At 47.1% G+C, this 26827-nt stretch overlaps 1 protein-coding gene across 1 annotated transcript in view; it reads left to right on the top strand.

Moving 5' to 3' along the window:
- Positions 1–26827, top strand: part of DNAH1 (dynein axonemal heavy chain 1) — an 88578-nt gene that overhangs the window by 23958 nt on the left and 37793 nt on the right. The window contains exons 8-24 of the mRNA XM_045832124.1: positions 13626–13783; positions 14581–14792; positions 15433–15731; positions 17129–17279; positions 18054–18249; positions 18350–18573; positions 19142–19261; positions 19708–19790; positions 20838–20979; positions 21360–21515; positions 21921–22119; positions 22199–22452; positions 23025–23237; positions 24745–24909; positions 25432–25553; positions 25714–25819; positions 26431–26610. Coding sequence (XP_045688080.1) covers positions 13626–13783; positions 14581–14792; positions 15433–15731; positions 17129–17279; positions 18054–18249; positions 18350–18573; positions 19142–19261; positions 19708–19790; positions 20838–20979; positions 21360–21515; positions 21921–22119; positions 22199–22452; positions 23025–23237; positions 24745–24909; positions 25432–25553; positions 25714–25819; positions 26431–26610 — 2980 coding nt within the window. The remainder of the gene's footprint in view (positions 1–13625; positions 13784–14580; positions 14793–15432; positions 15732–17128; positions 17280–18053; positions 18250–18349; positions 18574–19141; positions 19262–19707; positions 19791–20837; positions 20980–21359; positions 21516–21920; positions 22120–22198; positions 22453–23024; positions 23238–24744; positions 24910–25431; positions 25554–25713; positions 25820–26430; positions 26611–26827) is intronic.

Raw genomic sequence — 26827 nt, forward strand, 5'->3', positions numbered from 1 at the left:
TTTATTCATATCTTTTGCCATTTCTTTTTCTCATAAGTTTTTGGGCTTTTTTTCTCCCCTTTAATATTAAGACTTCTGTGTATATTATGGATATTGAACCTTTATCTGTGGTATAGTTATAAATATTTTCTCTTGCTTTTTCAGTGGTATTTTGACTTTGCTTATGGTAATTTTTGCAATATGACTTTAAAATACTCATGTAAACAGTTTCATTAATAATTTCTTCTGTTGCATCAGATTTTGAGTCATACTTAGAAAGCTTTTCCCTATATTGAGGTTTTCTCCTAATACTTATATGGTTTTATGCCTTTGCTTTTTAATTCCTTGATTCATCCTTATGTATGGTGTGTGGTATGGATCTAATGTTATTTTTTTCCCAAAGGAGTAACTAGCATTCATTAAATGCTGATCAGCATTTATTGAAACCTCCATCTTTGATGCAGTGACCTAAGATGTCACCTTTATCATATGCTAATTTCCATATTTACTTGGGTCTATTTCTAGACTTTCTATTCTATTCTATTGTTCTGTTTGTCTGTTTATGTACTTTACTTAGGTTTTTTCCTTTTCTGTTAAATTTATTGAGGTGACAATGGTTGATAAAATTATATAGGTTTCAAGTATGTTACATTTTTGCCCCCCTCCAGACAACAACCTCCACTCCCTCAGGCAATTCCCACACCATTGTTCATGTCCATGGGTCATGCATAGTTTCTTTGGCTACTTCATTTCCTGTACTGTACTTTACATCCCCATGGCTATTCTATAACTACCTATTTTTACCTCTTCATCCCCTCACCTCTGCACCCATTCCCCCACACTCCCTCTCCCATCTGGTAACCATCAAAAAGTTCTCTATATCTATGATTCTGTCTCTGTTCTTGTTTGCTTAGTTTATTTTTTAGAGTCAGTTGTTGATAGATTTGTATTTATTGCCATTTTATTGTTCATAGTTTTGATCTTCTTCTTTTTCTTAAGTAAGTCCCTTTAGCACTTCATATAATAATGGCTCGGTGATGATGAACCCCTTTAGTGTTTTCTTGTCTGGGAAGCTCTTTATATGTCCTTTGATTCTAAATGATCACTTTGCTGGGTAGAGCAATCTTGGCTGTAGTTCCCTGCTTTTCATGGCTTTGAATATTTTTGCCAGTCCCTTCTAGCCTGTAAAGTTTCTGTTGAGAAATCAGCCAACAGTCTTATGGGAATTCCCCTGTAGGTGCTTTTCTCTTGCTGTTTTTAAGATTTTCTCTTTAACCTGTGGCATTTTAATTATGATGTGCCTTGGAGTGGGCCTCTTTGCACCCATATTGTTTGGGACTCTCTCTTCTTCCTGGACTTACATGTCTGTTTCCTTCACCAAATCAGGGAAGTCATTTTTCATTATTTTTTCAAATAGATTTCCAATTTCTTGCTCTTTCTCTTCTCCTTCTGGCACTGCTATGATGTGAATTTTGGACCTCTTGAAGTTGTCCCAGAAGCTACTTACACTATCCTCATTTTTTGGATTCTTCTTTCTTCTTGTTGTTCTAATTGGGGTTTGTTTGTTTGTTTGTCTGTTTGTTTGTTTTGCTTCCTTATGTCCCATATCACAGATTTGATTCTCAGCTTCATCCACTCTATTGTTGTTTCCTGTAAATGATTCTTTATTTCAGTTAGTGTATCCTTCGTTTCTGACTGGATGTTTTTGATGCCGTTGAGGTCCTCACTTAGTTCTTTGAGCATCCTTATAACCAGTGTTTTGAGCTCTGCGTCTGACAGATTGCTTATCTCCATTTTGTTTGGTTCTTTCTCTGGAGTTTTGGTCTGTTATTTCATTTGATCCAAGTTTCTTTGTCTCCTCCTGGTGGCAGCCTCCCTGTGTTTGTTTCTATGTATAAGGTAGAACTGCTATGACTCCATGTCTTGGTAGTGTGGTCTAATGTAGTAGGTGTTCTGTAGGGTCCAGTGACACCGGCTCCTCTATCACCCAAGTTAGGTAATCAAGGTGCGCCCTTCCTGTGAGTTGAGTGTACCCTCTTTTTGTAGTTGAGCCTTGGTTGTTGTTGGCAGGTCAGTGGGAGGGGTTTACCTAGGCCAGTCAGCTGCAAGGACTGGCTGTGATCACTGACCACCAACCTCAGCCCTCTGTGGAGGATCAGCTCTGCAGGGCCAGGGTGGTGGTTCTCTGGTGTAATTTGTAGCTGTCCACTGAGTACACTGACCCTGTGGTCTGCCTAATGGTGCAGGCCAAGGTCAGCCCCCACTCTGTGTTTTGCCTTGGACCACCCTCTCTGAGCTATAAAGCAACTGAGATGGCTGCTACCTGTCCTGGGCTTGGAGATTCTCAGGGGAAGCCAAGCTGTGAATGTAGCCTGACTGCTGCTAGTGCTGGGCCTGGGGCTCACTGAGGCCACCAGCTGGTGCTTCTTTGAGAGGATTAAGAAAGTCGAAGCATGAACCAAACCAACCATTCACATGGAAAAGCAGCTTAGATGAGCCATAGGTTATGTGGTGAGTAGACTCTAGAGATCTCTAAGGGCAGTCACACAATGTTAGCCAGGTTGATAGAGTCTTAGATATGGCACCAACTTGCCAGCTCTGTCGGGGGAGCTTTTAGGAAAGGGACAATGGCCTCTGTTGGCCTTAATTCCAGACCCCTCAGTTTCTCCCTGTATATCACTAGTGCCTTTCAAGCTGCTACACTGATGCCAGAGCTCAGAGGGAGTGAGTCTGAGTAGATGAGTCCATATGTGTATTCTTTAAGAGGAGCTGCTTGGGACTCCAGAAGTTTCTTGCCTGACTCAATCTCTGCTGGGTTTTACAGCCAGAGTTGTGAGAACTTATCTTCCTGGCACTTGAACCCTGAGCTGTGGGGCCTGGTGTGGGGTGGGGACTCCTCACTCCCAAGATATCCCTCTCTTTTGATCCACCACATGTAGGTTAGGGACCAGCCCATTTTGTGTCTGCGCCTATCCTATGAGTGTGGGTGGATGTGATTTCTTTAATTCCATAATTGTTAGACTCCTATTCAACTTGATTTTTGACAGTCCTGAGTGATGGTTGTTCTATATTTTAGTTGTAACTTTGACATGGTTGTGCAAAGAGGAGAGCCATGTCTGCCTATGCTGCCACCTTGACTATTTATTACAGTTTTAATTATAGATATTTTATAATATGTTCTAATTTCTTATAGGACCAGTCCTCCTTTGTAGCTTTTCCCTTTCAGTTAAAGCTAAATGTAGCTTTAACTTCATTGCTTTAATTTTTTATTTTTTTAAATTGTGGTAAAATATACATAACATAAAACTTACCATTTTAATCATTTTTAAATGTATATCTCACTGGTAGTAAATGCATTCACATTGTTGTGTGCCATCACCAGCATCCATCCACAGAACTTTGTTCATCCTACAAAGTATAACTCAGTATCAGTTATATAATAACTCCCCATTCCCTTCTCCTTCCAGCCCTTGGCAAACACTATTCTACTTTCTTTGTCTGTGAATTTGACTGCTCTTAACACCCTATGTGAGTAGAATCATACAGTTTTGTCCTTTTGTGGCTGGCTTATTTCGCTTAGCATAGTATCTTCCAGCATGTGTCAAAATTTCCTTCTTTTTTAAGGCTGACTAATATTCCAATGTATATATAGACCACATTTTGTTTATTCACTTATCTGTCAATGGGCACTTGAGTTGCTTCTATCTTCTGGCGATTTTGCATAATGCTGCTGTGAACATGGGTGTACAAATGTCTCTTCCTATTACTGCTTTCTATTCTTTTGGCTATGTATAAACCCAGAAGTGGAACTGCTAGATCACATGATAATTGTATTTGTTGTTTATTGAGTTTTATTATTATCATAAAGTTAATTGTGCTGTCCAGCTAGTCTTAGAGGGGGATATAGAAAATGTGGAGCTGAAAGAATGGCAGCAAGAGCACAAGTATTGGGTTGGCCAAAAAATCCATTATGTTTTTTTCTGTATGATGGCTGTAGTAGTCTTTAGTTGTCTTTAACTTCATTTGAAACAATTTTTTTAGTTGTATTGTGACAGCTGTCACAGCATGCATTTAAAAAAAGCTTATCAAAATTGGTGAATTTTTTTTCCCTGGCTGGTGTAGCTCAGTGGACTGAGTGTGGAACTGCAAACTAAAGCGTAACCAGTTCAATTCCCACATAGGGCACATGCCTGGGTTGCAGTCCTGGTCCCCCAGTGGGGGATGATGGATGAGAGGCAACCACACATTGATGTTTCTCTTCTTCTCTTTTTCCCTCCCTTCCCTTCTCTCTAAAAATAAATAAATAACATCTTTTAAAAAAATGGTGAATTTTAGTGCAGCCATTTTAATATTGAAGATGGAAGAAAATACACAGCATTTTCAATATATTATGCTTTATTTCAAGAAAACTAAAAATGTAACTGAAACATATCAAAAAGACTTGTGCAGTGTATGGAGAAGGTGCTATGACTGATTGAACATGTTGAAAGTTTTTTGTGAAGTTTCTTGGCACTATTCACATTTTGGCCAAATAATTCTTTGCTGTGGGGCTGTGTTATGCACTGGAAGATGTTTAGCAGCACCCCTGGCCTCTACCCACTAGGAGCCAATAGCAGGAAATACCCCGCCATACTCAAAATGTCCAAAACAATAAAGTTATTGATGAACATGGAAAATATGTCTATCATTTTATGGAAAAAACACAACAGATTTATGCCAACCCAATATTATAGGCTATTATAAGCAGATGGGAAAAGAAATGCTCTGGTGGTTAAGAAAATTCATTGGGAGTTCTGACCAAGATGGAGGCATAGGTAGAAACCATTGGCTTCCTCTAACAACCAAAAGGAGGATAACAACCAATCTAAAATCAATAAACAACCGGAAGTGCCAGAAAATCAAACTGCATGGAACTCCAGCAACCATGGAATTAAAGAAACAGTCAAACAGAACAACCAGACTGGTAAGGTGGTGAACGGAGAGAACCCGAGGCAAGGCCTTGGGCTGTGTGGGCAAGGCTGACTGAAAGGGAAACGGAGACTCAGAGCTGGCTGTGGACTACAGCGGTGGCTGCCATGGGAGAAACTCCCAGTCTCACATGAGAGTCCGAGAGTTTGTTGGAAAGTGGGCTAAAGGTGAGCAGGGGAGCTACATTGTTCCTTCTCTGGCCCCTCCTCCACAAGCAGTGCCCAAGCACAGCAAGGAGTGTTGCCCTGCACAGGTGAATACCTAAGGCCCTGCCCCCTTATAACTTAACAAGTGCCCCAAACAAAGAAATAGGGCCAAAATGAAAGAATAGAGCAAAACTTCAGAAAGAGAGCTAAGCAATGAGGAGATAGCCAACCTATCTGATGGAGAATTTAAAACCCTGGTAATCAAAATGCTCACAGAACTGATTGACCTTGGTCAAAAAATGAAAGATATCCAAAATGAAATAAAGCAAAATATTCAGGGAACCAACAGTGACAGGAAGGAAACCAGGACTCAAATCAATGATTTGAAACAAAAGAAAGAAATAAACACCCAACTGGAACAGAATGAAGAAACAAGAATTCAAAAAATGAAGAAAGGCTGAGGAACTTCAGGGACAACTTGAAACATTCCAATATCCAAATTATAGGGATGCCAGAAGGAGAAGAACAGCAGCAAGAAATTGAAAACTTATTTGAACAAATAATGAAGGAAAAACTTCCCCAGTCTGGCAAAGGAAATAGACTTCCAGGTAGTCCAGGAAGCCCAGAGAGTCCTAAAGAAGTTGGACCCAAAGAGGAACACAGAAAGGCACATCACCATTAAGTTACCCAAGGTTAAGTATAAAGAGAGAATCCTAAAAGAAGCAAGAAGAAAGAAAAGAGTTATCTACAAAGGAATGCCCATAAGGCTATCAGCTGATTTCTCAAAAGAAACTTTATAGGCAAGAAGGGGCTGGAAAGAAGTATTCCAAGTCATGAAAGGCAAGGACCTACATCCAAGATTGCTCTATCTAGCAAAGCTATCATTTAGAATGGAAGGGCAGATAAGGGCTTCCCAGATAAGGTCAGGTTAAAGGAGTTCATCATCACCAAGTCCTTATTATTTAAAATGCTATAGGGATTTATCTAAGAAAAAGAAGATGATCAAAAATATGAACAGTAAAATGACAACAAACTCATAACTATCAACAATTGAACCTAAAAACAAAAACAAACTAAGCAAACAACTAGAACAGGAACAGAACCACAGAAATGGAAATCACAGGGAGGGTTTCAGAGGGAAGGGGAAGGGGGGGGAAATGGGGGAAAAAGTACAGGGAATAAGAAGCATAAATGGTAGGTACAAAATAGACAGGAGTAGGTTAAGAATAGTATAGGAAATGGAGAAGCCAAAGAACTTATATTTACGACCCATGGACACGAACTGAGAAGGGGGGGATGCTAGTGGGAGGGGTTTTGCAGGGCAGAGGGGAATAAAGGAGAGAGAAAAATGGGACAACTACAATGGCATAATCAATAAAATATACTTAAAAAATAAAGGTTTCATATATACATATGTTCCATAAAATTTACCTTACTGATTATATTATTTATATCTTCTATATCCTCATTTTTGTCCAGTCAGAATAGTGTTGGAATTGCAGATTTTAGCATTAAAAAGTGTCCTTGATGAAGTCTAATGCTTTTTACTTGAATTTTACTTTGTTTGTTATCAGAATTATAACCTAGCTTTTTTGTTGTTTCCATCTTCCTGATGCTTCTTTGGCCATCCTCTATTTTCAGTCTTTCTGAATTACTTTGTTTTAAATAGGTTTCTTGTTATCAGCATATTGTGTCTTTGTGAGTCAAATTGAAAATCTTTTTGTAGTAAGTAATAGAGCTGATACATTTGATCTCAATTTTGTTATATTGTTTCATGTTATAATTAATAATTATAATTAATACATGTTATAATAATACAATGCAGTGTTTCTCTACATGATGTATTCTATTTGTTCTTTTACTTTTTAAATTTAACGTGGTATTTAGGAAGGCTTGTGCCTTTATCTTAGTTGTTTCTTTTGTGTTTACCCCTTTATAATGCTCATAATTCTCTGCTTTCCTATTTAAGCTTTTAACATCTGATTTGTCAGTTTTTAATGAATCTTCTAACTCCCTTTTATTTCCTATGCAATGACCCTCAATTTCATATTTTTCTCATTCCTTTGTCCTCCCATTTTTAGTTGCTTTTTTTCTACTTAGTAGTTTAACATGATGTATTTTGAAACTATTTTATTTGTTTATTTATTTTTAGGGAGTGGGGAAGGGAAGGAGAAAAAGAGGAAACGAAATACCAACATGAGAGAGAAACATCAATCGGTTACCTGTCACATGTGCCCAGACCTGGGACCAGGCCTGCAACCCAGGCATGTGCCTTGACCCAGAATCAAACCAGCCTCTCACTTTGTGGGACAACAGCCAGGGATAACATGATATTTTTTCACTCTCATCTCTATCTTTGTTTTAGCATTAAATCTACAATTAAATAAATATATTAGTCTCTTTTTTCCTGAAGTTTTTCTGAAGTATCTCTATAATCTTGTAGGGGAGGAACAAAGTCATTTTTCCTTTTGCCCTTCTGGGTTCTTGACAGAAGCTCTGTGATAAGAGACAGTTTAACAAGAGAAGAGCATATAAATTTATTTAATATGTTTTAGTTCACATGGTACCCTTCATAAGGAAATGAAAGCCTGAGGAGGTTAAACCTGAGCATTTTTGTGCTAGATTTGTTGAGGAGGGGAAAGATGTAGGAAAATGTAATAAAACAAGCAGATAGGATCTAAGGGTAGTAAACTGGGGAAAACTTATCAAAGCCTGTTCCTTTAAATTCCTCTTGGTGTAGCCCCAATCTTGGAGCTAAGGATGCCCATTTCCTCCAAGGTATAGGGAGAGCACCTCTCACAAGAGGGTCTTGTGACCTGGTTCAAGGAAAGGTCAGAGGGTCCTTCTTGCAGCTGCCATTTCTCAAGTGCTCTTCAGCTCAAGTAATTCAATATGCCAACATGCCATATTTTGGTGTAATGTGTCTGGAACCCCCATCAGTCTCTTGCTTGGATGAAGCTCCTCTTCTAGTATGTTCCCTATAAAAGGCTCAAGGGTATAGTGTTCCTAGAGTTCTTGTACATTCAAAACTTAAAAGGCAACTTGCCTGGATATAAAATTCTTGGTTCACACTTTTATTCCCAGAGGCCAGAGGGTTGTTTTGTTGTTGTTGTTGTTTGTTTTTGATGCTACTCTTGTTGCCTTGCTTTGCATGTTGCTTTTGAAGAATCATGCCAATCTGCCTAGCTGGTGTAGTTCAGTGGCTTGAGCACGGGCTGTGAACAAAAAGATCGCTGGTTCAGTTCCTAGTCAGGGCACATGCCTGGGTTTCAGGCCAGGTCCCCAGTAGGGGGCACATGAGAGGCAACCACACACTGATGTTTCTCTCCCTCTCTTTCTCCTTCCCTTCTCTCTCTAAAAAATAAATAAATAAAATCTTTAAAAAAAAATCATGCCAATCCAATGCTCTGTCCCTTGTAAATTGTTTGATTTTTTTGTTTGTTTGTTTTGAGTCATTGGGGATTTTTTTTTAATCTTTAAAGACCAATCATTTTACTAAAGTATGCCTCAGAGTTTGTCATTCCGGGTCAGTTTTCCCAAATATACAATTGGCCTTCTCAATATAGAGATTCATGTATTCTTTCATTTCTGGAAGTTTTTTAATTATAGTTTTTTTTTCAGAGCAGGAAGCTTTTTCTTTATACCTTTTAAACAAAGAATACATTTGTGAAGGCTAGAGAGACAGGGAATAGGGGTGGGTAGTCCATGGTGAAGAAGTAACTGGGAAGATAGGGGCTAGTTTGACAAGGTTTGTTGGTATGTCTGGACAGATGACTCACTAGCCCCCAATTCTCTAGCTGCCTGCCCACTGTATACTCCTTTCCCCTGATTTATAGTTTTAAATATTAGTTCTGTTCCATGGTTTTATTTTTCTTCATCAGAGATTCCATTATATATCTATATCTATTTCTCTGTCTGTCTATCTATCTTGCTTCTCCCTTGCCAGTTTCTAATTCAACCACTTTATGACCCTTTTTAGTTCTTTATTTTTATCATCATTCTCTTGGTTATATTCCTGTCTTTCTTCAATGTACTTTATTACATTTTTTATTTGACTCTATTCTTGCTTGGGCACCTTGTAATTTAGCCTTCCTTCCTGAGATAATTTTGTTTTTTTCCATTTTTTTCTGAGTTCAATCAAATATCTTTTCTTCCTATTTTCCTATTTCTGTGTTTTATTTTTGATTTTCTGATTCAAGGTGTTTTTTTTCCATATGTCCAATTACTTATTTGAAGATGTTTAGTTTCATTTGAAGTATGTTAGTTTTCTCCTGTTTTGTCTTTCTTTTTGAGGGATAGATGAAACTTTTCATCAGTTAAAGTGTTCTCTCTCTTTTTCTTATAGTAGCTTTATATAAATATATTTACTTCCACCTATTCATTTCATGGATTTGGGTTTTTTTAATATATATATATATATTTTATTGATTATGCTATTACAGTTGTCCCATTTCCCCCCCCTTCACTCCCCTCCACCCTGCACACCCTCTCCCACCCACATTCCCCCCTTTAGTTCATGTCCATGTGTCATAAGTTCTTTAGTTTCTACATTTCCCATACTACTCTTGCCCTCCCCCTGTTTATTTCCTACCTACCATCTATGCTACTTATTCTCTGTACCTTTTCCCTCTCTCTCCTCCTCCCACTCCCCTGTTGCTAACCCTCCATGTGATCTCCATTTCTGTGGTTCTGTTCCTGTTCTAGTTGATTGCTTAGTTTGTTTTTGGTTTTGTTTTAGATATGGTTGTCAATAGTTGTGAGTTTGCTGTCATTTTATTATACATGTTTTTTATCTTCTTTTTCTTAGATAAGTCCCTTTAACATTTCATAAGATAAGGGCTTGGTGATGCTGAACTCCTCTAACTTGACCTTATCTGAGAAGCACTTTATCTGCCCTTCCATTCTAAATGAAAGCTTTGCTGGATAGAACAATCTTGGATGTAGGTCCTTGCCTTTCATGACTTGGAATACTTCATTCCAGCCCCTTCTTGCCTGCAAGATCTCTTTTGAGAAGTCAGCTGACAGTCTGATGGGAACTCCTTTGTAGGTAACTCTCTCCTTTTCTCTTGCTGCTTTTAAGATTCTCTCCTTCTCTTTAATCTTGGATAATGTAATGATGATGTGCCTTGGTGTGTTTCTTCTTGGGTCCAACTTCTTTGGGACTCTCTGAGCTTCCTGGACTTCCTGAAAGTCTATTTCCTTTGCCAGAATGGGGAAGTTCTCCTTTATTATTTGTTCAAATATCTTTTTCACTTGTTACTCTTCCTCTTCTCCTTCTGGTACCCCTATAATTCAGATGTTGGAACATTTAAGATGTCCTGGAGGTTCCTAAGCCTCCCCTCATTTTTTTGAAATCTTGTTTCTTCATTCTTTTCTGGTTGGGTGTTTCTTTTTTCCTTCTGGTCCACTCCATTGATTTCAGTCCCAGTTTCCTTCCCATCACTATTGATTCCCTGTACATTTTCCTTTATTTCACTTAGCATAGCCTCCATTTGTTCATCTAATTTGCAACCAAATTCATCCGGTTCTGTGAGCATCCTGATTACCAGTGCTTTGAACTGTGCATCTGATAGGTTGGCTGTCTCTTCATTACTTAGTTGTATTTTTTTCTGGAGCTTCGATCTGTTATTTCATTTGGGCCACTTTTTTTGTCTTGACGCACTTGTTACATATGAGGAGTGGAGCCTTAGGTGTTCACCAGGGCGGGGCAACCCAGTCGCTGGGTTGTGATCCTGTCTGTGGGCCAGGGGTCTGAGAGGAAACAATGGTGCTTGTTCTGCTCTCTGCTGGATTTCAGTCATTTCCCCAGCTTCCCTCAAGCAAATTGGGCCCTTCTGGTGCTGATTTCTGTGTGGGGGGCTTGTGTATGTTTTGGGACCCTGTGGGTCTCTCCATTGAACTCTACTGTGAGGCTGGGGGTTTCTCCCGGCACCTCAACCCCCACAGGTGTTTTCAGTTGGTGTTTAGAGGCTTTATTTCCCTGTGCTGGAACCCTGGGCTGTGCAGTCTGTCTCTCTCCCCAGTTTCACCTGGTTTATCTGCAAGCGAATGTGGGACCGTGTGGTCCAATAGCCACCTTGTGCGCCACACCCCTCCACAATCCGCCACTTCACTGAGTCCACCAGCTGCTGCCTTGTATGCCCGGGGTCTGCCAGCCACCACTTTACTGTGACCCCTCTCTGCCTGGCTGCCCAACTCTACCCCTCCAACTGGTCTGGATGAATGTGTCTACTTTAACTCTTTAGTTAGACTTCTGTACAGTTCAGTTTTCTGTCATTACAGCTGTTATTTGTTTCTAAATTTTTGTTGTCCTTATTTTGGTTGTGCAAGGAGGCACAGTGTGTCTACCTATGCCTCCATCTTGGCCAGGAGTTTTGTTTTGTTTTTTTTACAAGATTCCTAGTTCACAGGGTGCCCTCCTCTGTTAGTGTAACAAACTAGTTTTGTTTTGTTTTGTTTTGTTTTGTTTTTTAATGGATGACTCTGTGTGTGTGTGTGTGTGTGTGTGTGTGTGTGTGTTCACAAAAAGAATTGTGTCCTCTGAGGTTTTTTTCTCTTATCTTTTAGGACTCTCATTTTCCCTTTTACTTCTTTTCCAATCACCTTCTAATCTCCAAATGACTTCTTTTTCCTGTTACCTTTCCCCTCATAAGTCATACCTTTCAAAGAAGCTACTTTGACTGTGTGCACATTGGTTTCTCCCTTATAGTCAGTGCTCTGATTTGCCAGCACTCTTGTTCGATGTTTCTGCAGGTGGGATAGACTTGTTCTTTCTGGCAGGACTTTAGATCAGTCTTAGAGCTACCGCCCTTCCCTCTTTGCACAGTTTTTCTCAGTCTTCCCTTGTTGTCTATGAAGGCTTGCAGCAGGAGTGTGAGCACTACCTCACTGGGGTTTGATATTTATTTTTCTACTTAAAGATAATGTAAAGTTTGAGCATTCTTTCTATTCTAGTTGTGCTAAAGGTGCTTTTTATACTTGTATGTATGTATGTGTGTATGTATTTTTGAGAGTGTGCTAGGAGAATTGAATTGGTGTAGCCACCATTACCTTGGTTAACCAGAGTTCCATTTCTTGAGTGTTAGATTTTTTGGAACACTTTTGGCTTCACATAGCTAACTTTCTGGGCTCAGATTGGCTTAGACATCAGGGAAATATGCACTACTTTATGTGTAACAAGAAATCTGATGCAGGATGGCTTCAGGATTGGTATGTTGGGGCCCAGTGTGTCTCCAGTGTATGCTGGCTTCATCTTCAGACAGGGTGGCAGCAGCAGTTTCAGAAGCACAGGTTCAGGGTTCATAAGTCAGATTCCCTAGAAGCAAAGTATGATTTGGGGATTCTTGTATAAGTGATTGATTTATTGATGAAGTCCTCTCAGGAGAAATCTGTAATGGAGAGAAAGAGGCAAGATATGGTAGAGGAAGCAACTAGGCAAAGATGTGGATTTAGAAGGAGTCTAGCCTCCGATTCCTTGGGGAATTCTGGAGAACAGATGACACCACAGAATTTATCCTGAGGGAGACAGGACAAGGATGCTTGATTTTATATGTTTGCATCAGTTATTGATCATTGGAGGAAGCAGCACTTGAGCTTAGCCTGCTGGGTTGGGAAGCAGAGAAGCACAGAGAGCTTCAGGCCAGGGACTAGGTGAAGGATGTCCCTGAACAAGAGGAGGGTTCCTGGATGTCATGGGCCACCTCCCACCTGAGCCTTTACTGCATGTGACATGGGGCTCTGAGCCATACACATGCTTTCATTCATTTCTTTATGTGTGTACTCAACACCTGTATACTAAGAACCCTGAGAATGTCAGGCCCCATTCAAGGCTCTGCAGAAATGACCATGAGCTCGATATAGCCCCATGCATATACTGTCCTTCACCCTCTTCTCACTGTCCAAAGGGAATCAGGAGTGTCAAGATAGGGGATGTGCTTTGGGAGCATAAATGGGTCCAGCCCTAATACAGAGAGGGCAAATATACTCATGATAGAAACCCTAAGGGAGAAGGAAAGCTGGTCAGGCAGAGTTGGGGCTGAGTTGATCAGGCTTGGCTGCCAGAGGGAACTGTGTACAGAGGCTCTGAGGTGCAGGAGAGCTCGATGCCTCCAGGAACTCAGAGGGACTGCCTGTGGCTGGACTGGGTAGGAACAAAGAAAGTGTCTTGAAAGAAAGTGGGGACAGAGCTAGCTAGAAGGGCCTCTTAAGTTCCAGAAAGAGGTTTGGCCTTATCCTAGGATCCAGGGGACCTAGGGATGGATTTTAAGTAATGTGATCAGATTTAATTTTTGTGGGGAGTAGACTGGAATGTGCATGGGGTGGGAATGAGGCAGCCAGGCAGGGAGGGTGGTCTTCACTGGATGACATTGAGAAGTAAGAAGCAAAATGGGCAGAGTCAGGGCCTGATATGGGGGGAGGGTGGCATGAAAGAGGCAGCTGACAAGGCTGATGGAGGTCAGTGGCCCAGGGTCCAGGCAGGAGTAACAGGGTGTGGAGCCCCCTGACTCCCGTCTCTCTGGCCCCCGTGCGCAGGGTTCTGGAGCAGCTCAGCACTCTCTCCAGAGAAGTGAATCTAGACTATGAGCGAAGCATGAACAAGATCAACTTTGACCATATTGTCTCCTCCAAGCCTGACACGTTCTCCTACGTGACCCTGCCTAAGAAGGAGGAGGAGAAAGTCCCCAAACAAGGTGAGGGTGTTGGGTAAAAGTGGGCTACCCACTCAGCCAGAGCCCCTCCTACCCCTCCCTCTAGGATCTCTAGAAACCCAACACTCACAGGCACTTATCCTGTCCCCAGCATTCATCTCCCTCCTCTTCCTAACTGCCTGGAGAGTTGAGGGTGTTTTTAAAATAGTAGTCTGAATAGTGCAGAAATAGCAAGGTGAATGTGTACTAGGAAAACAATCATTCAGAAGTGGATAAAAAGGGCTGTGATGTTCTGATCTAGGGACATATGTCCCTTTCTTCCTCCAGTAGCAAGAGTAGGTTAGCATTGCTGGGGCCCCACTGGACAGGTGGCAGACTGAGTCAAAGAGTAGGATGCCAGATGCCCCTAAGCCCTCCTTGCTTTGAACTTTCCAATCCCTGCTCATTTCTTTTCTTGGACCCAGCTTCTGCATGTGTAAAGTACTCAGGAAGCTGGGTCAGGCGTGGACAGGGGGCATTCTGAGGGTCCCAGATGATCATCAGGGACTGTTTGCAGAATGAGCAGGAATGGATAGGGAGAGGGTTTGCAGTTCTCACCCACTTCAAAGGGGCCTGTGACCTAGAGGGGCCTGAAGGAAATTCATTTACTCACCTCAGAGCAGGCACCTCACTGTGGGGCCTTAGGGCCACTCTGACAGGCTGTGAAAAAAGAGGTTTTGGGACATGTGTGTCTGTTCCAGAGAGGAAGCAGGAGAGAAGCTATGTCCCTCTCAGTCCATCTTGACCCCTGGTATGTCCTAGGCCCATCTGACACTGGCCCTTGGCCCCCAACCCCACAGGACTGGTGAGTGTCCCCAAGTACCCTTTCCGGGAGCAGAAGGAGGACTTCACCTTCGTGTCCCTGCTCACACGGCCAGAGGTCATCACAGCCCTCAGCAAGGTACGGGCTGAGTGCAACAAGGTGACCACCATGTCCCTGTTCCACTCGAGCCTCTCTAAGTACAGCCGCCTGGAAGAGTTCGAGCAGATCCAGTCACAGACCTTCTCCCAGGTACGTGGGCACAGAGTGGTGGCATGCAGGCGCAGACCAGGGGCTCCCAGAGAAGCCTGGGATTGATGGATCAGTGGTGAGGCTATGAGCCCCTGCTCTCCTTAAAACCAGGCCTCACCTCTTCCTAGACCTGTGGGAGGCTGGGGTGTGGCTCACTTTGGAGAGAAAAGGAAAACCCGTCACTTTCTATCCCAACCCTGGTGGCCTCTGAAGCAGAAGCAGGAACCCTATGTACCCCTGTATCTCCCTGAGGTTTGGGTATAAGAGAGAAGGGGTTCAGCCTCATGGGAGACAGCTGCCAGATGGCCTAGGAGAAAAGCTCCCCCTCTCTGCCTCTCTCTGCTCCATTCTGTGTCTCTTTCTGCCTCATTCCTAGTATCTCTCTCCCTTGGCTATAAGGAAAACCCTGCTGTGTTTCCCCTTTCTCCCTCCTTCCCCCAGAGCAGCCCTGGTTCCTGGGGTCACAGGAGGGTGTTGGTTGGCAGAGATTAACAGTAAGTTGGGGTTGGGGGAGATTCCTCTATAGTCATCTGAGTCCTAAAGCTGCCCAAGCACCCTAGTGCCTATAGTCTCTGAGTATGGCAGCTGTGGACAGCGATTCCCGGAGGTGGCTGAGTGATGCTGTCTGTGGCCACTCCAGGTGCAGATGTTCCTCAAGGACAGCTGGATCAGTACGCTCAAGGTGGCCATGCGCAGCAGCCTGCGGGACATGAGCAAGGGCTGGTACAATCTGTACGAGACCAACTGGGAGGTGTATCTCATGTCAAAGCTGCGCAAGCTGATGGAGCTGATCAAGTATATGCTGCAGGACACACTGCGCTTCCTGGTGCAGGACTCACTGGCCAGCTTCTCACAGTTCATCAGTGACGCCTGCTGCAGTGTGATCGACTGCACTGATGACATGGTCTGGGGCGAAGACCTCATAAACAGCCCCTACAGGTGGGGCCTGGCTGGGCTGAGGCACCTGTTGACACCAGAACTCTTCCTTGCCAGGCCCCAGTGGCTATGGTGGTGCAGGGTGGGGGGACCAGAGTGACCAGGGTCAGGGTACCCATCACTGCTAGGTCCTGGACAGCAGGAAGAGCCTGGCTCCCACCTTGGTTTCTAGAGAACATCCCCCCAGCCTTGGTTTGCATTTCTTCTGTGACTTTCATTCTCTCAGCCAGTTACTGAGTTACTCATTTGAGAAATATTCTTTGAGCCATGAACCAGGCAGGGCTTTGGGGGAACAAAAGAGGCATGGCCTTGTTCTCACAAGGGGCACAGACAACAGGAAAATTAATAGACATAGTCATTGCCAATCTTGGCAGGGACTGTGATGGACCCTGGGGAGAAAGGGGCTTTGCCAGGGGGTCAGGTAGGAAGTTATAACTGTACCGAGACTTGAGGCTGTGAGGAGCCATCTCTGAGATGTGGGGCAGATAGAGGGACCAACACATGCAGAAGCACAGAGGGGAGAAAGAACTTGGACAGTCAAGGAAAGAAGGGCCAGCAGCTATGGCTGGTATGGGGAAGGCAGAGAAGGCTAGTCCGGTGGCAAGGACCAGGCCAGACCACACAGAGCCTCCTGGGGTCATGGTCAGGGGCTGGGTTTATTCTAAGTGTGGTCAGCAGCTATCAGAGAGGAAAAATGATCTGATTTACATTCCAAAATGATGCTCTGGACTTGTGGGGACAACTGAGACAGAAAGAGAAGTCATACCAAGGCTTTTGCCATTGTCTAGACAAGGGGTGACAGAGCTAGGCCTTGGTGGGACCGATTTGGGGCAGTGAGTGCCTGGGCAGCAGTGTTGTGGGCCTGGCTGCAGCAGGATGCGCAGGGGGAGAAAGTGGGGAGGAGACAAGGCTAACTCTTGGGTTTACCCCTAGGACCAAACCCTGGGGGTAACTGGTAGGAGTCAGGGGACACAGGATGTTTGAGATGGCATTAGAGACCCAGGTGGGTGGGTGACAATCCAGAGTGCAGAGGGGAGGCCCGGCTAGGATCCAGGTCTGAGGGCTGTTGTCATGTAGTGGGTATCTGAAGCGAAGGATAGTGAGCTCCCAGGGATAGTGGGGAGTCAAAAGTTCCCAGGGTCTGGCAACCTGTCCTGATGACTTCAAGACCACATGGTAGGGGAGTCTCCCTTTCCCTGGTGCCCAAGGAACTCTGGGCAAGTGGCAGGAATAGCAGAGCTTGTTTGGCTGGCCTGGGTCTTTCCCTCTAGTAACTTGGAGGTTTCTGGGAGGAGCATGGAGGGAAGTCTCAAACATGGAAAGCTCAAGACCCATCATGATAGCAGTAGGGACAGAGAGCTGGGCCACTGCCCATGATCAGCCTAGTCATTGTCCCACAGGCCCCGGAAGAATCCCCTATTCATTATGGACCTGGTGCTGGACAGCTCAGGGGTGCATTACAGCACACCACTGGAGCAGTTCGAGACATCTCTGCTCAATCTCTTCGACAAGGGCATCCTGGCCACTCATGCAGTGCCCCAGCTAGAGAAGGTATCCACAACCCACAACTCAAGGCCCAGGACACCTGTTGCCCTGCTGCTAGGGGCTACCATAGCCTTAGGGTGCGGCCCTGAGTATTAGAGCAGTTCAACTTTATCTTGAACCTCCCACTTGGCTGAAGTATGCTCACCCTTTAATTCTTGAGTAGCTCATTTCATCCTCACCATAGGCTGAATTGGGAACCATCAGTATCCACATTTTGTCATGAGACTCAGAGAAGTTTAGCCTCAGGTCATGTAGCTGCTAAATATCAGACCCAAGATGCCAGCTGGGCTTACTCATCCACTCCTGCCACAGCCATGCCTGACCCAGATCCCACTCTCTTGATCCCACCCAGCTCCTGACCTCTGTCTTCAGCTAAGACATGGACACAGACCGACCTCCACACTCAAGTCAAAAGTCCCCATTTCATTACCAGATCTTTGCAGAGCCCACACCCTTGGTCTAACATCCTCTGTAACTCCGGTCCCCTCTTGTCTTCCTTGCTGGTCGGTCAGAGCCATCAGTGACCTGGTTTTCCCATCTGTTTCTTTCCATGGCAATGAGCTGAGTCAGGCACAGACAGAAGAAGACACTGCCCCTTGATGGATCCCATAGGCTTCTAGTCTTATATTGGTCCACAGCCCCAACCCTGCCCCCACCCCCACCATGCTGTCTGTGCTAGGCCGTACTGCTGCCCACTCAATCTTTGGATCACATTTCCAACTCCTCTGCCTACCTGCCTCATTGCTCATCCAGTTCTATGCCCCTCCCCCTACTCCACAGCTGGTGATGGAGGACATCTTTATCAGCGGTGATCCCCTGCTAGAGTCCGTGGGGCTTCATGAGCCCCTGGTGGAGGAGCTGAGGGCCACCATGGTCAACGCTGTGCAGAAGGCCATGATCCCATTGCAGGCCTATGCCAAGGAGTATAGAAAGTACCTGGAGCTGAACAACAGTGACGTCGCTACATTCCTCAAGTGTGTTTGTGTGTCTAAGTCTGTCTGTGTGTCTGTGTGATTGACACCCACACCCTCACCACCTTTTGCCCGCCTCCCACCCCGTGCCTGCCATCCACAGAGCCTACCAGGAGCACTGCCCATCAGCTGAGGAGGTACGGAAGGTGGTGCTTACCCACCTACAAGAGAAAGAGATTCTGGACAACTCACTGCCCAGCAGCATCATCATTGGGCCCTTCTACATCAACGTGGACAATGTCAAGCAGAGCCTGTCCAAGAAGCGCAAGGCTCTGGCCACTTCCATGCTGGATATCCTGGCCAAGAACCTTCACAAGGAGGTGAACAATGTAAGTGCCCACCCGCCCAGCCCCAGTGACCACAGTAGCACATGTATCCTTGTGTAGATAGTAAACTCCCACAAGCAAGATGTCCCCAGGCAAGGTCAGGGGTGTCTACAGACACCCAGGCCAGTGAAAAGATCTAAAAGTAATCCTGCCTTGACCCTGCCTGTCTGCAGGGAGCTGTCCCATATGGAGGGGTCCCAGGAAAGGGCTGCTGCTATCTCCTTCTCTAGACTTGTAGAGGCCTGGAAACCCCTCATAAGGACATTCTGAGGTGGGCCATTTCACAGGGCTGAGGGTGTGCAGGTTCAGGCCTCAGAAATGCTGTGTGTGTGTGTGTGTGCATGTGTGTGCATATGTGTGTTTTGGCACAGGAGGCTAAGGAAGGTGAAATGTGCTCGGTGACACCCTTGTCCCACCACAAGGCCTGAGCTCCCCAGGGAACCAACTGCAGGATGTGGTAGGGTGGGGGCAATTACCTGCCTGTAGACATGGGATCAAGAAGGAGGTGCAGGTCCTGCAGAAGGCAAGGGAGAGGCACTTGGCCTCCCTGGTGTCCTTCTCCCACTGCCAGATCTGTGAGGAGTTTCGCAGCATCAGCCGCAAGATCTATGAGAAGCCCAACAGCATAGAGGAGCTGGCTGAGCTTCGCGAGTGGATGAAGGGCATCCCTGAAAAGCTGGTGGGGCTGGAGGTGAGGTGCATGAATGGGAGCCAGGGAGTGGGGGCTGGTGTCCTGGATCAGGATCCTAGAAGTCAGGTGGCACCCTAGGCACTGGGGACCTGGGAGGTCAGGAACCAGGAGGCCAGAGGCAAGGTAGATACAAAGGATGGGTGGGGCCCAGGGGAGCTGTGAGGTTGGGTGCACAATGGAGGTTCAGAGCTATGCCGTCTGGGAGGTCAGAAGGATGAAATATATGGGTCAGGGGCTGAAGGTTGGAGGTATGGTGGCCATGGCCCTTGAAGCTCTTATCTCAATGCTAGTCTTGCACCCCACACCTCCTTCCCTACCCCGGGCCTCCCCTCTCTGGAAGAGAGCAGTCTCTCCCCAGCACCTAACCACCTTGGGGAGCCCTCTTTCACCAGTGGCAACCCCCCAACCAGGCACACATGCATTCTCACCACCACCTGTCACTGCAGGAGCGGATTGTGAAGGTCATGGATGACTACCAGATTATGGATGAATTCCTTTACAACCTCAGCACAGATGACTTCAATGACAAGTGAGTGGGAGCTTGGTCCCCACCCTAGGTAGGTGGTAGACAGAAAGAGATAGGGGAGGAGGTGCCAAACTGCAGTGGCTCTCAAATATCCTGTGGCCACAGCTGTGCAGTCACACCACAAATGCCCTGCTGAGATGCCAGAGGCCATGGCTCCACATGGTCTGGGACCAGGGCCAGGGTCAGGTGGTCAATGGGGCAGAAGGAAATCATTTGAGCCTCTTGGCCTAGGGACTGTGCTGCCCCCAACCCTGTCTCCATTCTCTATCCCGTCAGAAGAGCCTCTTGTTTACAGTTGGAGCCCTTTGGGTTCTTGAGGAAAGGAGGCTAAACCCTTTTCCCAGGGGTTTTCCCAAGGTGGGCATTCCTTGGGGAAGAGCACTTGTCCCCACCCAGCTCATGGGAAATGGCCTCAGGCTGGAACTTCCTTACTGAGGTCCCTAGAGACCCCTTGACCACCCTGCCTCACAGACTGGGGGTCCCTCCAGGACCTTGGGGGTTAGGGGAGATTGACATTCTCTCCTGGGAGCCCTGCCCAGGAGCTTCAAGACTCCAACTTTATAGGACATCCTGGTGCACAGGATGGGCCTCCCCAGGGTCAACACCTCTAGACCAGCTGCAGGCAGAGTCCCTGAATCCCATGTCAGGCAGGCAAAGAGAGTTGGTCTAATATGAAGGAAGCTGGCCTGGTGGCTCTGGTTGGTCACCAAGGAAATGCAGGCTAGAGGCTGTTACTTTGACACTATTCCCACCCCCTTGCCCCATCATTGCACTGGGTACATTGGATCTGCTTCTCCCTGGATGCTGACCACAGCTTCCAGACCACAGTCCCAGGGCAAGGACTGCTTCCCTTGCCTGGCAGATGCATACCCCACAAAATGGCTGCCTCCCACCTCACTTCTACTTCCCAGTTGTGCAGCCCTGTCTAGCTTCAACTGCCACCTGGATCCCCCATTCTCCCCTTCACCCTGGGTGCCCCTGCCTGGCCTGCCCACCCCATCATTTCAGCTGTGACACCCCCCCCCCAATCTCTACCCCTGCCCCATCCAGATGGGCTGCCAACAACTGGCCTTCTAAGATTCTCGGACAGATAGAGATAGTGCGGCAGCAGCACATTGAAGATGAAGAGAAGTTCCACAAAATCCAGGTTATGGATCAGAACAACTTCCAGGAGAAGCTGGAAGGGCTGCAGGTAGGGCTTGGCTGAGGCTCTGCTGGGACTGGCTCTGAACACACACACACATACCTTCTCCAGGGCCAGGCCAAATGAACTGAAAAGCCAGAGGGGTGCCTGGGCAGCAAGCTCCAGAAGAATTCAGGGTAGCAAAGAGCCCCTACTCCTCTGTTTTGTCCCAGTGGGCAGTGCTCAGGGCACTGGGTTCTTCTCTGATTTTGCTATGTTACCACAGGGTGGTCAGCTGCCTGTAATGGGCCAGGAATCTGCTTACTCCCAGAGAAGAAAGTGCCCTCAGAACTGGGAGATGCTGATGCCTGAAGACCTTGGGCTCCCTGGATGCATGTGGGCATGGTGGGGCCACAGAGACCTCTGATTCCTTGCTCCTTGGCCCACAGCTGGTGGTAGCTGGCTTCTCCACCCATGTGGAGATTGCACGAGCACATGAGATTGCCAATGAGGTGCGGCGGGTCAAGAAGCAGCTGAAGGACTGCCAGCAGCTGGCCATGCTCTACAACAACCGCGAACGCATCTTTGGCTTGCCCATCACCAACGTAGGCCTCCTGCAGCCACCCCATCCCTTAATCCCCAGGGTTTGAGGAAGAGCCATGGTGTTTGTGGCCTAATCAGAACCCAGCTGCCAGCTGGCAGGGCCTGGCATTTGGAGGGCAGGACCAAGCAGGCTGCAGAAAGGAGATAATCCACCCCTGGCCCTCAGGGCAAGGAGACTGGCTAGAACCAGGCAAGAGGCCTGAGGGTCAGTGCAGGCCTTGCTCAGCTGCTCAGAGCCCAGAGCTTTAGGGGGACAGGAAATAGGGAGGACAGGGCCAAGTCCACAGGGACGGGATTAGGATGGCAGCCAGGAGCAAATATGGGAAGAAGACCTGGCCCAAGAATGAGCAGAATGGAGAGAGACTTAGAAGCACCCCAAGGCAGGCCCGGTTCTTCTGCCCCTACAGTATGACAAACTGTCCAGGATGGTGAAGGATTTCCAGCCCTATCTGGACCTCTGGACCACAGCCTCTGACTGGCTGCGCTGGTCCGAGAGCTGGATGAATGACCCCCTGTCAGCCATTGATGCTGAGCAACTGGAGAAGAATGTCATTGAGTCCTTTAAGACCATGCACAAGTGTGTGAAGCAGTTCAAGGACATCCCAGGTAGGTGACCAAGCCAGCCCATCTACTGCTTCCTTGCCTGTGCTGACTGCTTCTCACACCCATCTTCCCTGCCTGGCAGCCTGCCAGGAGGTGGCCTTGGACATCCGGACCCGCATCGAGGAGTTCAAACCATACATCCCATTGATCCAGGGGCTGCGAAACCCTGGCATGAGGCCCCGGCACTGGGAGGTGCTGTCCAATGAGATCAACATTAATGTCAGGCCCAAGGCCAACCTGACCTTTGCCCGCTGCCTTGAGATGAACCTACAGGACCACATCGAGAGCATCAGCAAGGTGGCTGAGGTGGCCGGCAAGGAGTACGCCATTGAGCAGGTGGGCAGCCAGCAGGCTCACCCTGCCCCACCCAAGGTCCTGCCCAATGGTGTAGGAGGATGACAGTACTGGGCCCCATCCCTGGGCTCCTTCACCAGGCCCAGGGGTTGAGGTGTATTCCATTAAGTGAGTTAATAATGTATGTGAAGAACTTGGCACAGGGTCCACCATCCTGGTTATTGCTCAGTTGATCTTCTCAAGTTACTTCCTCTCCCAGGATTGAGTTGATAGCATTACCCTCAGTTAACAGATGGATAAATTAGGACTCGGAGAGTTTCAGCAAGTGGTTAGGGTGACATAGCCAGTAAGGGCTATAACTGGGACCAGAACTCCTAACTAGCACCTTAACTGTCTCTCGACATGCATGTACATGCATATTGTACACATATAACACATGTATGAGAGCCAGTTGGCCTTGAATTCTGATGAGGGCCCCTGGGGAATTTGGTGACCAGGGGGGCCTAAGTGAAGGTCATGGTCGGGCGGATCCTGCTCTTCCCTGCCCAGTGCTGGTCACAGAGAATGTGGGCCAGGTCCTTCCTAGGACTCAGCCTGACTTGTACCCACCCCAGGCACTGGACAAGATGGAGAAGGAGTGGTCAACCATCCTGTTCAACGTGATGCCCTACAAGGAAACAGATACCTACATTCTCAAGAGTCCAGATGAGGCATCACAGCTCCTCGACGACCATATTGTAATGACTCAGAGCATGTCCTTCTCACCCTACAAGAAGCCCTTCGAGCAACGCATCAACTCCTGGGAGACCAAGTTGAAGCTGACTCAGGTGGGCCTTCCATGACCTTCCTTTATTCATCCCCTACCCTCACAGCCCCCTGTCTCTTAAGTGGCTCACTATGGTGTCTGGGTGGGGTTTGAAGCAGTGAGGAGCCTTGCCCAGGTTTGCTCAGCCCCTGGCTCTCTGACAGGACCCTCATGCAGAGGAGAGTAACTACAATGGGGCTCTCCATCTCTGAGGTGCATCTGCTGAAGAAGACAATTCAGGATATAGGAGTGGGCCACAGGAGCTGTGGCTGGGTAGGGCATGACAGCTGCCAGCAGAGCTCTGAAGGACTGCCTGGGCTTGGGGCAGCTAGGACCTCCAGTCTTGGAACTTTCTGGACTGGACACCATGAGGCCCTGAGGTTCCTCAGTGACCTCTCTCACTCCATCTTAAGCCTCCTATTCCTGTCTCATTTGGAGCTTGGTTGGGTTGAGGTCATGAGGGCACTGGGGAGTGTCCCTCTTCAGACCTTTCAGGCCAGAGGCAGGAGCTGTCTACAAAGCCCTGGAGGACTGTCCTGAGGTCAGTTCTACCTGTGTGATTCTGAAAGTCCCTTCCCTGGAGCCTCCTGGAAGCTGTTCAGAAACCTCCAGTGAAGGCCAGAATCTAAGAGAGGAGGGATTATCTGTGTACTCCTTGAACTATCCAGAGATTCCTGAGGTGGTCATCATAATCCCTAGGTCTCCCCTACACCTGGAGTTCCATCCCTACCATCCATCTCCAAGGCAGCCCTCACTGATTCCCCCACACCTGCCTGCAAGGTGTTCCCACCACAGCATTGGTCAATACCTGTTAGAGACCATCATTCATGCCAGTCTCTTGGGGACTCAAAGACAGAACTGCCTGTTTAGTGGACTGTGGGCTCCTTGAGGGCAGGGACCACATCCTGTTCCTGTGTGTCTTCTGGTGCCCTCATGGGCCTCGCACAGAGCTGTCCATAGCACACATCTCAAGAGGAAGATAATGAATGAAAAAATGGGTGAATGAAATGAATGAGTTTGCATTGATAGAAAAAGACAAGAGATAAATCGTGAAAGGGAAATTTGGAGGCAGAATTTGGAGAAAAGTAGCCTGTTTGGAAGAAATCTCATTCTTGGACTGATGTTTCAGAGTATTTTAGAGATTTTAGGTTCAAGTCCCAATATACCTCAGAGAATTCTGGATTCTTGGACCCTGGGTCTGACCAGGCAAGGAGGCTGGTTTGGACTTTCACACCCTGGGGCTTTTTACTGTGTTACTTCAGCGTTTGCTGGTTTGGAAGTAGTTCCCTTCTTGGGAAGGGTGGCTCACCAGCTCTGTTAGAAGTGTGGGCATCCTGTGGGGGACTTGGGGTTTCTCTGGAGGGCAGGCATAGTACTGTGGCTGACAGCACCATCTAGAAATTTCCCCACAGACAATGGCTCTGATGTCCCACCTCTGCCCAGCACTCTGGTATGGAGAAAATATCTAGGTCATGGGGACAGAACCCCTAACTTGGACGCTGGGTTCTAACAGTCTATGCCTTGCCTAGGAAGTACTGGAGGAGTGGCTGAACTGTCAGCGGTCCTGGCTCTACCTGGAGCCCATCTTTACCTCTGAGGATATCAACCGGCAGTTGCCCGTGGAGAGCAAGCGCTACCAGACAATGGAACGGATCTGGAGGAAGATCATGAAGAATGCCTATGAGAACCGGGAGGCAAGCTCACACAGGGATGCGATGGGGAAGCAGGGACCACCAATGGCCCTAGTCACATTGTTGGGAGTCTCATGGTCACATTGTTGGGAGTCTCATGGTCTCCTGGTCTCATCTCTCTCTGAACAAGAAAGCTTATAGAGCAAGTTCAAGGCTTTGGTCTGTGCCTGTGTTCCAAAGTGAGCTCTCCAATCATAAGAGACACTCCTTGGAAACACAAGAGTTGATGATTTTCTTTGCAGAAATTTGCGGTTTACATTAGCATTTTAAAGGCTCTGATAAGTCCTGCAGCAAATCAAACACCCTGGCTTTGTTTAACCCTAATTTTTTTGACCATGGATTTTTTTGGGGGGACTGACAGGAATGATGGTTGCAACCCTTAGCTCAGGGCCATTTTCCTGCCCCTGTTCCTTCCCAGGCCCCACTGAGAGTCTCTTTCCCAGGTGGGTGCTCTTTGAACCCACCTTGTTCCCTCCCAATTGGACCATGCTCACTTCCAGTTTCTCTCTGGCATGGGCCATGCAGGTGATCAATGTGTGCTCTGACCAGAGGCTGCTAGATAGCCTGCGAGATTGTAACAAGCTGCTAGACACGGTCCAAAAGGGCCTCAGTGAGTACTTGGAGACCAAGAGGAGCGCCTTCCCCAGGTAGGCACCACCTGATCTGTGCCCACTCTGTCAGTGCCTGCCCATGAGGCTGGGGCACCTAGGACCCCACCCAGGCTGGGTGCAGGAGTGTCAGTGGTACTGGGGTGGCTGGACCCCAAGGGATCTCTGACCCACTCCTTTACCCTTGTTACCTTGGCAGATTCTATTTCCTGTCAGATGATGAACTACTTGAGATCTTGTCCCAGACAAAGGACCCCACTGCGGTGCAGCCCCATCTGCGCAAGTGCTTCGAGAACATTGCCCGGGTGGGTGACTGGGCCTGGGGTACAGGGACTGGGGCTCAAGACTAGGAGCACTGGGGATCCTTCCATAAGAGAACAGCTTTTCTCTAGCCCCAAGTCCTTCTAGAAGGAAATGAGGTAGCAAGTAAGATTCCTGGCCCTTAGAGAAGCACCTGAAGCCTGTGGGAGGAAGGTCAGCTGAAAACCCCCCAGCTCAGGGACTGGCAGTGGGAGGCTGTCTCTCAGTTCATCCAGGGGGAGCCCTGTTCCCACAATACACTGAGGTGCTGGCTGGGTTGAGAAACCCATGAGGCCAAGGGCTCCTGACTCTCCTTGTCCTTATTCTTGCCTAAAAGGTAGGCTGCACAGGCCTGTACAGAATAGAGAGTCACAAACAGAGTTAGCCTCTTTTACCCAGTGGGTTGGCTGGGCCACAGCCAGGGACAAGGCAGACCCATCCTGCCTAAATACACAGTCAGAGAAGTCCCAGCCAGATAGATGTTCAGGTGATGCTCCATGATGCAGAGCTCTCTTCTGAAGGTGAAGAGCGCAGGTGGGTCATCCCTGGGGCTGTGGAGGGTGGAGCCTCTGGGCACACTTAGTATAACCCCCACTCTTGCCCACCCTGCCCACAGCTGCTATTCCAAGAGGACCTGGAGATCACACACATGTACTCGGCAGAGGGTGAGGAGGTACAATTGTCCTTCTCCATCTACCCATCCAGCAACGTGGAGGACTGGCTGCGGGAGGTGGAACGCAGCATGAAGACAAGCATACGAGACATCATCGAGAGGGCCATCAAGGCCTACCCCACCGTGAGTCATGCCTCCCACCCCGGCATAGCCTCCCAGCCCAGTCCTCCTTCCGTTTGCTCCTTTCTCAGTGCTCTTTGCCCGAGCATGGTAGCTGGGATGCCTGCCTGCCTCATCTTCAAGCTCCAGCCTTGACTGATGCTGCTCTCAGTCAACAAGGGGATCTCCAGGGACAAGGGGTCCTTGAGGCCTGCCCAGGGAGGAATCTGAAAATACGCTG

This window comes from Phyllostomus hastatus, unplaced genomic scaffold, assembly GCF_019186645.2.
Source record: "Phyllostomus hastatus isolate PE091 unplaced genomic scaffold, TTU_PhHast_1.1 phas_contig_16, whole genome shotgun sequence".
Lineage (NCBI taxonomy): Eukaryota > Metazoa > Chordata > Mammalia > Chiroptera > Phyllostomidae > Phyllostomus > Phyllostomus hastatus.